This window comes from Sorex araneus, chromosome 5, assembly GCF_027595985.1.
Source record: "Sorex araneus isolate mSorAra2 chromosome 5, mSorAra2.pri, whole genome shotgun sequence".
NCBI lineage: Eukaryota > Metazoa > Chordata > Mammalia > Eulipotyphla > Soricidae > Sorex > Sorex araneus.
In genome coordinates this window covers 95,062,605-95,072,806 of record NC_073306.1, presented here as the reverse complement: position 1 = coordinate 95,072,806, position 10,202 = coordinate 95,062,605, and the positions used below count along the sequence as shown (strand labels likewise).

The following is a 10,202-nucleotide window of genomic DNA, read 5'->3' as shown; positions in this document are numbered from 1 at the left end:
CCCCTGAGCACCGCTAGGGGTAATTCCTGAGGGCAGAGACAGGAGTGACCCCTGTGTGTGACCCAAAAAGTAAATAAATAAATAAATAAAAATAACAAGTCTTTCCAACTTAAAATCTCTAAAATTCTTAAGCCTGCACATTGGATGGAGATCTCTAAGGCTGAGGGAATAGCCGACTGCATTTCCTTTCCTTCAAAACAGCTCCAGCAAAGACCTGTCCTACTACCTGGAATTTCACTACTAACAAGTCATTGCTTTGTAACTCCCTCCACAAAACCTCATTCAAACTCACATATAAAGTATAAAATTGCTGTAGATCTCTGGGGGCTACTCAAATAAATTTATTAAGAATACATTAACAGCTGGAGAAACAGTACAACAGAAAAGACAATTTTCTTGCACATGGTTGACGAGGGTTCAATCCCTGGCAGTCCATACAGTCCCCTGAGCCTGCCAGAAGTGATCCTTCAGCGAAGTGCTAGGAGTAAGTTCTGAGCACTGCCGGGTATGAGGATGGAAGGGTGGGAGGGAAGAAGAAATGGGAGAGAAAGGTAAGGAAAATGGAAGAAAGAAAGGAGAGAGACAAAGACAGAGACAGACAGAGAAGGAAGGACAGACAAAGAAACTGACCCCATTAAGTTCAGTGCTGTCTCAAAGAATGTGTTTTTCTGACTGGGTTGCCATTTTATTTATGTCTCTTTACACATTTGTTTCGGTTTTGCTTCTGGATTGTACATTGGGAATCCTGTACCACGTGTAAAATGCTCAATGTACAGGGTTGCTGCACTGTGACCAGCACCAGAGTGTCCAAGACTGCAGCATCATAGTCTCCCATGCCCTCCCTGACTCAGCACCGGGGGCTCATTAATCTGAGTTTTGCAATCCAAAACCAATGGTTGATTTCTCTGTACACTGCAGTTGAGTGAGATCATCATTGGGCATCATTTTGGTCGCTAGAAATCAATTCCTGATCCACGAGGAAGCAATGCTTAGCTGGGAATCAGCATGACCTCTTCTTCAGCTCTCCAGATTTTCCTAGAAAGGACAGTGAATATCCTACAATCAATGGGATGCACTTCATGAGCTCTCTAAAGAAACCAGGGCCAATCTGCAGATCCCTCCAGGGAGTGCAGCTCTGCTAAGACACCCACTGCCCCGCCCCTGGAGTGCAGTTTAGTATTAAGGCATGGGCTTCAAATGAGGGGTCATTTGTCATTATCATTACAGTAGATGACACTTTTTATCCCTGTGCATAATAGTAGAATGGTTCTGACCTTCCTCAACACATAACTAAAGACATTAGGGAAGAAAGACCCAGAATTTTACCAGGCAAACAGAATGAAGCCACGATGAGATTAGAACTCCATGGCTAATATATGTTGGAGGTATATACGTTGGAGGTATAAATTAGTTTTACAAAACTGGCAATCAACATTTTAGGTGGCCTGACTCTGGGTTCCAATCAATCTATAGCCTAAACTTCTGACTGTTCCCTTCATCCGTGGCAAGAAATTCCAGCATTTTCAACAGAGTCTGGGGGACTGTTTTCCTGCTAGGTTTCTAGCCTACAAAAGGAGTCATGATTAGGAGACCCAAGTATGAATCTCAAAATAAGGCAAATGATGAACAAAGTCAGGGGCCCCTGCACACTTACCCAACCTCCCTGGCCCTGGATGTACTCCTGGAGGCCATGAATGATCATATTTGTCATGGAGGTAGCCAGTTGCCTTGATATTTGAGGAGCTTTGTGGACCACATATTCCAGAAGTTTCACTGACACTGCCAAGAAAACTCTTTCATAAACTAAGCTAGAATCCTGAGCACACCAGGTCTTGCTGAGAGATTCCACTACTTCCTGGAATTTAGTTCCTGCCTGGGGAGAGACATCAGATATATCAGTGGAGTATCAGCAAAAAACAAAATAAAACAAAAAATATCACACAGGATACTGTGACTTAAGGACAGGAATCCAGAAAGCAAGCGTTCCCCAAAAGCAGAAAATGTACCTATCACCAGCTGTATCTCAGATCATCTTTGGCAACATTTTTAAAAGGGGATTGGGCCACATGTAGTGGTGCTCCTAGGCTAGTGCTAGCTCTGAGCTCAGAAATCAATTCTGGTGGTGCTGGGGATTCAAAGTGAAGCAGGGGATCAGCTGTGTACAAGGCAAGTGCCTACCCTGTATGACTCTCTAGGTATTATAATGGGTATTAGAAAAAAAAAAACTTGTACTCATCAAATCTGTGACCTCAGACACCATTGATTAGGATGAACAAAATAAAAGAAAGATAAGATGATTGAAAAAAACTATGAAGGACACGATAGGGGGAAAATGTCAATTTGTGAAGGTACTGCCTGAGTAGCCAAAGTCTGGGACACTCTAAGCTAAAAAGATAGATTCACTTCTCCTCTTCCTCTTTCTTTCCCCAAAACTTTGGGCTACAAACTGTAAATGTAAAATGTAAATAGTTTTACATATTTAATGTAAAGTAATTACATTACTTCCCTAATAGACCCACTGTAAAATGGGGCTAAGAAAGATCAGCTGTGACTGGTGAAGGGATGGGTGCTGGAATATTATATGACTGAAACCCAATTATATATTATATGACTGAAACCCAATTATATATTGTATGACTGAAATCCTATTATATAATAATATTATATGAACAACTTTGTAACTGTGTATGTCACTGTGATTCAATTAAAAATTTTTTTAAATAGAAATACTGCTAGTAATAAACATTACAATGATCCATTAAAAAATCTGTTGTGATGTACTATAGGGGCTCACAATGGTAAGTGGTCAGGGAAGAGTTTAGAATAAGGCTCAAATTCTAACCTTACTGTGTAATCAAATTACTTTGGTTCCCTCTTTCTCAGTTTCCTTATCCACTTATGTGGATGTTAAGTCAGTAAATACTGAGGATTTACTTTGTACCAGGCACAGTTCTAGGCTGTATTAATATAGCAGTGAACAAAACTGGCTAAGTGTTTGCTCTTAATGTTATATGTAGAAGGGGACCAAGAGATAGTACAGTGGGTAAGGTGCTTGCCTTGCACATGGCTGACCTAGGTTCTATCATCAACACCCCATATAGTCTCCTGAGTCTACCAGGAGTGATACCTGAAGAGTAAGGCCTGAGCACAGTCCAGTGTGGTCCCAAAACAAAATAAAAATCAGTGTTATATGTAGCTGAGGAGAGGTTGCACTATAGAGTATAGTTTAAGTATAAGAATCAAATGTGAGGGCCGGAGCGGTAGTATGTGGGTTGGGCGTTTGCCTTGCATATGACCGATCAGATTCCATCCCCAGTATCCCATATGGTCCCCTGAGCAACTCTCAGGAGAAATTCCTGAGTGTAGAGCCAGAAGGAACCCCTCATCGCTGGGTGTGACCCAGAAAGCCAAAAAATTTTAAAAAATCAAATGTGATCATGGATATAAAGCATTTAGAATACTATCTGGCATATAGTGATACACTGATTTTTGCTGTGAGTACATTATTTATCAGCAACATCTAGAACACTTTCTGTGGTATTTATGTCCAATAAAAATCCAAAAATCCAATGATCAACGTTCTGATGAAAGCCAGATATGCACTAGTGAGCTGCTGAAAAAAGTTATCCCTCTTGGCCACACACGAATGGCCCCTCCATTTCTGAGCGACCATGGTCCCGGAGACCAAATGACTACTTTACACACCCAGCGGCTTCTTGCAGAAATGCCTCTAGACTGTGAACTAAGCTACAGCCCCATGCCGCCCCGGGAGGAAAAGGTTTTTCTCTCGGCTTTTCCTTTCGCCCACAGCGTGGCAACTGCCATCTTGTATATCCCACTAAACAGAGGTACGAGTGCAGTGATGCAATATTCTGGCAGAAATTTCTCTGGACTTAATTACTAAATACCAGAAATCCAAAACCTCATATGCTCTTCATTCTCAGCAATGGAAAACATATTATCAAATGATGCCTTTTCGGCAGATCTGATTGTTGGGGGAAAATTCCAAATAATCATAGCCGAGTTTTCTGTTGAAATATTGAATGTAATCAAAGTAAAGAGAGATTAATGTGAAAATCATCAGCCACACAGGCGGGGAGTGGGGTGGGATTGGGGGTATACTGGGGTTCTTGGTGATAGAACATGTGCACTGGTGAAGGGATGGGTGTTTGATCATAGTATTACTGAGACTTAAACCTGAAAGCCTTGTAACTTTTCTCATGGTGATTCAATTAAAAAAATTTTTAAATTAAAAAAAAAGAACTTATTCCTCTTTGCATCAGAGACAGCAATGGCACATCCTCCTTCCTGTATATATTTTCATTACTGACATTGGGGGGGGGGAAACACAGTGATGCCCACTCCCAGAAAAGTAAGTACTGGTATCACATAAGCAATCATATAAGATAATAAGTTGCTTTATCAAGAATAGGTACTAAAATATCTATAGTTCCACAACTGTTTCAAACCTCGCTGACTGTTTGGATTTTTAAATTGAATTTGGTGTTCTATACTGGAAAATTGTTAAATAGAAAATAATTTACAAAAACCAGATATTATTAAAATGAAGCATTAAAGAAGACCTAGAAAAATTGTTTTTACTTTTTGAATTATTTAATAAAATTCCATTTTGGTTCAACAGTAGCAACAAAGAGGGGCAGTGCAATAGTACAGTGGGTAGGACGCTGGTCTTACATGTGACCGACCCAGGTTCAATCTGTGGCATCTCATATGGTTCTCCTCACCCCTCTAAGAGTAATCCCTGAGCACAGAGCCAGGAGTAAGCCCTAAGACTGACGAGTCTAGCCCCCAAATCAAAACCAAGAAAAAAACAAACAACGAATCAAGAGCAATATGTATGCCCTATATCACTAATTATAGTGCTGCTAAAACTCAAACTGAAAGAATCTGAAGGTTGAACAGCATATGCCAAAATCTTACCATCCAATACCACTTGGGTTTTGATTAACACCTAAGGAATTGGCAGTTAGAGAGGAGTCCTGCTGTATTTCATTGTATGAATATAAGCCCCTAAGTCTCTTAACATTTCTAGTGATCATAGAGGAGTAATAAGAAAAAGTATCTCTGAAATAGGAAAACAAAATGAAATCAGCAAATAGGGAGGGGGTGTGGGGGCATAAAGTAAGTAGAAACGTGACCTCCTGTCTTAGACTGCTTTCTGCAATGCTTCGGGCAGGAGCTTCCAAATCCTCATTGAACTTGTCACCCAGTTCCCGAAGGCGACCAGCAATGATGGCCACATCAAAAGAGTGAGCGCCTCCTAAGACAGGGAACATATATCGTACATGTCACAACGCTGGACAAGATGTAGTCTGGGTATTGAAGAAATTTCTTTAGACTTTGAGACAATGTTGGCATCATTCTTTCCCAAGTATGTCTCCAATGTTCTGCCAACCCCATTAGAAAATTTTTTCATCATAGAGACCATTCCACGAAGTTTCTTTTGGGGGGAGGGGCTGTATTGCTGAAAGCTTACTTTCCCTTCTGAAATGTGAGTGGAAATTAGAAAACATACCCAGATTCTTTCATTGACTTGTAATCACCACCGCAGGTCAGGAAATTTACCTGAATCTGTTTCATCTCCAAAAGACATTCGATTAGCAGCACACTGCATTCTGCTCCCGCTGAATTCTTCAATCAGAAAGTTCACAATGCATTCTGTTTGTTCCTTAAAAGATGGGGGATTCTTCATTTCAAATGCTTGGCTTGGCTTTTGCACAAAACAATCTGTTTTCAGCTCAACAGGAAGCCAAAAACACTGGTAGACTAGCAGAGGTGTCCACCTTCTGTAATGTGCCTTAATGGAACAGATAGTTCCTGAGCGAAGTTTTCCACCCCTTTCTTGAAAAACAGCTACATGACAGGTGGAACTTCTCTGAAAGAGTTCACCCACACTAAACTTGTAGAAGACTTTCAGTTCCTTATCTCTGAACCACACCCTAGTCAGTATCTAAGTCAATGAATAACTTTTATAGTTCGTCTGTCTAGAATAGAATTGAGGAAGAATATCTTGGGTAATTTTGTTAAGAAATTTCCTGGGTTGGAGAAATAGCTCAACGAACTAAGGGCATGTTCTACATGTAGGAGGTCTAGTTTCTATCCATGCGCTGTACCCAGGAGGGACCCTCAAGCACAGAACAAGCCAGGAGCAGCCCTTCCTCACAACACTGCTTGGGGGTGGCCCACAAATAAAACGATAAACAAAACAAAGAAAATGCTTTCTGTTAGGTTCTGTGTATGGTGTAATTTTTTTAAAAAAGGAAGGTTTTGACATTTTCTAAAGAGAGATATTGAACTCCTGATGATGACATTTATTTACCATAATCATATAGTGATTAGTGACTAAATACCTATGTATAAGATTATATGCAGCAGTATAAATAACAGAAAAAGTCCACAGACACAGTTCCTGCCCTCAAGAATAACAGTGTAAATATTTAATCACCTTATTTCTGGTGCTGATTGAGAGGAAAATACGTGATCTTAGTGTGTAGTGGAAAAGTAAACCTAGGGCTTAGGAAGGTTTCCATGAAATAGTAACATCTTATAACATTATAAGACACTTCCTACCCATTTTCCATAATTACCACACCATGTTTGATGGAGTTCAAACAGTAGGCAACAAATCATAGAGAAATATATATACATACATCTCTCGGAGAGCCCAGCAAGCTACCGAGAGTATCCCGCCCACACGGGCAGAGTCTGGCAAGCTACCCGTGGCATATTCAATATGCCAAAAACAGTAACGATAGGTCTCATTCCCCTGACCCTGAAAGAGCCTCTATCATTGGGAAAGATGAGTAAGGAGAGGCTGCTAAAATCTCAGGGCTGACTGGCCAAGCAAGTGAAAACAGAGATAAATAAATGGGACTATCTCAAACTAAGAAGCTTCTGCACCTCAAAAGAAACAGTGACCAAAATACAAATGGGGAAGGATATTTAAGCCCATATATAAGAGAATACAAGCAAATATATTAAAACCGAACAAATGTATGCTACTTTTGGTACGTAAGTGGGCTAGAGTGTATGAGGTTGAGTAGCTGCATTTGCAGCAGCGTACTCCTTTCCCATTCTGTTATACTCCAGGAAATTCTGCATCACTCTCTTCCGGGAGCTTTAGTTTATAGTCTCTGGACCTTGGCCATTGATGTGATTACATGGTGCCAGAGGGCAGTTTGTGGGTGTGACTACCAAGCTACTGGAAAACTGGGGAGCTGGGAGAGGAGGCCCAGTCCTGATCCGGGTGGGCTTAGAGGTCTCAGTCACAGGGCCCGCATACCTGCGTTTTTCTGCTGGTTCCCACTTGAGTAAGGCTCGTCCGAGCATGTGGAGGGTGGCCTTGAGCATGGCGGCAGTTGGGTTCTAGAAGTTTTTGGCTTCCGGGGTTCTGCCTGGGGCTGGGAGGGAAACTCAACCTGCCCCCTCCGAGTGCGCCAGTGAAGACAGCCTGGTGCCGGGGTCAGGACATTCTGCTGACTGTAGGTCTCTAATAGCAGAAGGTCCCACATAGAGAATTCTAAGCCAATCTCCTTTCTGCTAGAATGAACCATTGCCCATTTAATGATTCCAAAAAATACACTTATAACATATACTTTTATACCTAGGGGCCAGAATGACAATACAGTGAGAATGGTGCTAGCCTTGCATAGGAATAACCTGGTTTATTTAGGTTATTTAAATAAATTCTCCCAGGAGCTCTCTATAGCCTCTGTAAGCGCTGGTTTAAAGCTGTGACATGACTGGAAATGCAGGAGAATCATTGTACTGTCTTGTGTCTGTCTTGGTGAGTTATAGGTGGCATTGTGCCTTTTTGGGAGACCCCCCAATATGGTCTCCAAGAGCAGCACCTGGAGAGATCCTCGAGTGCAGAGCCAGGAATAAGCCCTGAGCACTGCCTGGTGTGGCCCCAAAACAAAACAAAAATGTATGATTCACTTGACATATTTGTGTTGTTGTGGAAAATACTAGATTGATTGAATTTTGAGTTCCATCTGCAAGCCATATACTGCCCCCAGGCCCCACAGTTCCTCCTGTGCTAGTCCATGGCAACAAACTTAAGCTCAAGAGCTCTGCAAACCCTGGCTTCTGCACGCTACTGGCACTCCATCTGGGCCACTCAACCCACTACTCTGGGAGTGCAACCTTTACATTGTAACACTCCACCTTGTTGGGGGGACATTTCTGGTTTCATTTGGGAGCCACACCTAGCAGGACTCTGGGGCTACTCTGAGTCAGTGCTTGGGGTGATCTCCAGTGCTGCTCAGGGAACTGGGCAGCCAGGATTCAAACATGGCCTCCTGCATGCAAAGCCTGGGTCCAGTCCTCTGAGCCATCTCCCTGGCTGGATGTCCTCTCCTTTTAGCTTTCTCTCTCTCTCTCTCTGCACATTCCCCTTTAGAAAATTATTATCCTTCTCCAATAAAGCTGGTTTACTTCACTGGAGAGAAAGAAAAAAAAAAACACTACCGTCACTGCACATGCCACCTACAACTCACCAAGACACACAAGACAGTACAGTGATCCTTATGCATTTCCAGGATGAGCACCTAGTTAGTCCTGTCACAGCTTTAAACCAGAGCTTACTGAGCCTAGAGAGAGCTCCTGGGAGAAGGAATGTTAAGTAATCAGCCTTGGGTTTGCATAAGCTTTTGTCAGTTTGCTTGTGAATTTCTAAGATTGGAATCAAGAGAAATAAAGTTCTGGAGTCAGAAAGATAGCTGAAAGGGCTGAAAGAAATCTCTGCAAGTGAGAGGCTGGGTTTGATCCATGGCACCTGGAGCATTCCCCCAAGCATTGCCAGACATGGCCCCCCGCCTCCCAACAATAGAAATTATTTTGTTCCAAAATAATTTTTTTTTTTTTGCTTTTTGGGTCACACCCAGTGATGCTCAGGGGTTACTCCTGGTTTTGCACTCAGGAATTACTCCTGGCAGTGCTTGGGGGACCATATGGGATGCCAGGGATCGAACCCGGGTTGGCCGCGTGCAAGGCAAACACCCTACCCGCTGTGCCATCGTTCCGGCCCCCCAAAAGAAATTATTGAATCATTTTAACTTTACACTTTCCAAAAGCAAGTTTCTTATGCTGTCATGCTCTTCTCTTCTCATTATACAAAAGAAAGTATAATTTAATTTTTTTAAAGTGCATGTTGCTGGAAATTGAATCCAAGGATTCATACATGCAAGGTATGTGATCTACCACTGATTCACCTCCCAGACCCAGAATTTAATCTCCTAAACACTCTAAGAGTTAGGTCACTTATTTTTCCAATTACTGAATGATACTTAGTATCTCTTATGTCTACGCTCAGTCTTTAGTTTTAAAACTCAATTTACTCAATCCATTTTGTTTTGTTTGGGCCACACCCAGCAGAGCTCAGGGATCTGCACTCATGGATCACTCCTGGCAGTGCTGGGGCCCAGAGATGGAACCAGGTTGTCATGTGAAGCCAAGCACTCTACATCTCTTGGTCCCACACATTTTTTTTTAAAATGTGATGTCAAAGATTGAATCCAGATCCTCCACTGCAAGTCATGAATTCTATCACTGAGCACATCCCTGGCCTCAAATTAAGTGGCATGATATCTGAATTATGTATCTTAAGTCTTTGAACAACAGGCCTTAAGAAGCTCTATGTTCAAGCTTTAGTCTCTGTTTTCATGGACACACAGAAAATAAACAGTCCTGGAAAACCAAGGGAACCCTTTATAATTTAATAATGCCACCAAAGTGAAACCATAAGTAAAAAATTCCTTCTAGAAATTAGAATCAGATAGTCTATTCCTTTTTCTTTTTGGGTAACACCCAGTGATGCTCAGGGGCTACTCCTGGCTCTGCACTCAGGAATACTCCTGGTGGTGGTTGGGGGACCATATGGGATGCTGGAGATCAACCCGGATCAATCATGTACAAAGCAAACGCCCTAACCACTGTACCATAGATCCGGCCCATGGTTTATTCTTTTCTGATGACAACTATATAATTATTTTTCTTTATCAGAACGTTTAGAGTTAAATCCAAGGCTCAGCTTTATGGACCTAAATCACTCCCTAGGCCAGCTGGTCTTCATTGGTATTTCCTTCTCCCTGATCTGGCCTATCTAGTTAGATATACTTTAATCCTCATTTTAATTACATCTGTTTTTCCTTCACATATACATTGCCTTAACTAAACATATA

General features: G+C 41.8%; 1 protein-coding gene across 2 annotated transcripts; it reads right to left on the bottom strand.

Moving 5' to 3' along the window:
- Window positions 1-659: 659 nt before the first annotated feature.
- On the bottom strand, window positions 660-7,431 carry BCL2L15 (BCL2 like 15). 2 transcript variants are annotated; one of them, XM_055137678.1, is made up of 5 exons: window positions 7,304-7,431; window positions 5,587-5,689; window positions 5,160-5,281; window positions 1,655-1,873; window positions 660-1,035 (listed from the first exon to the last, which is right to left on the bottom strand). In XM_055137678.1, exons 2-5 carry the CDS (start codon window positions 5,633-5,635, stop codon window positions 1,018-1,020), a joined length of 408 nt encoding a protein of 135 aa, XP_054993653.1. In that variant the 5' UTR covers window positions 5,636-5,689; window positions 7,304-7,431; the 3' UTR covers window positions 660-1,017. The 2 variants fall into 2 exon arrangements, with proteins under 2 accessions (XP_054993653.1, XP_004616311.1); XM_004616254.2 differs by lacking the exon at window positions 7,304-7,431 and having other exon boundaries at window positions 5,587-6,176.
- Window positions 7,432-10,202: the final 2,771 nt, after the last annotated feature.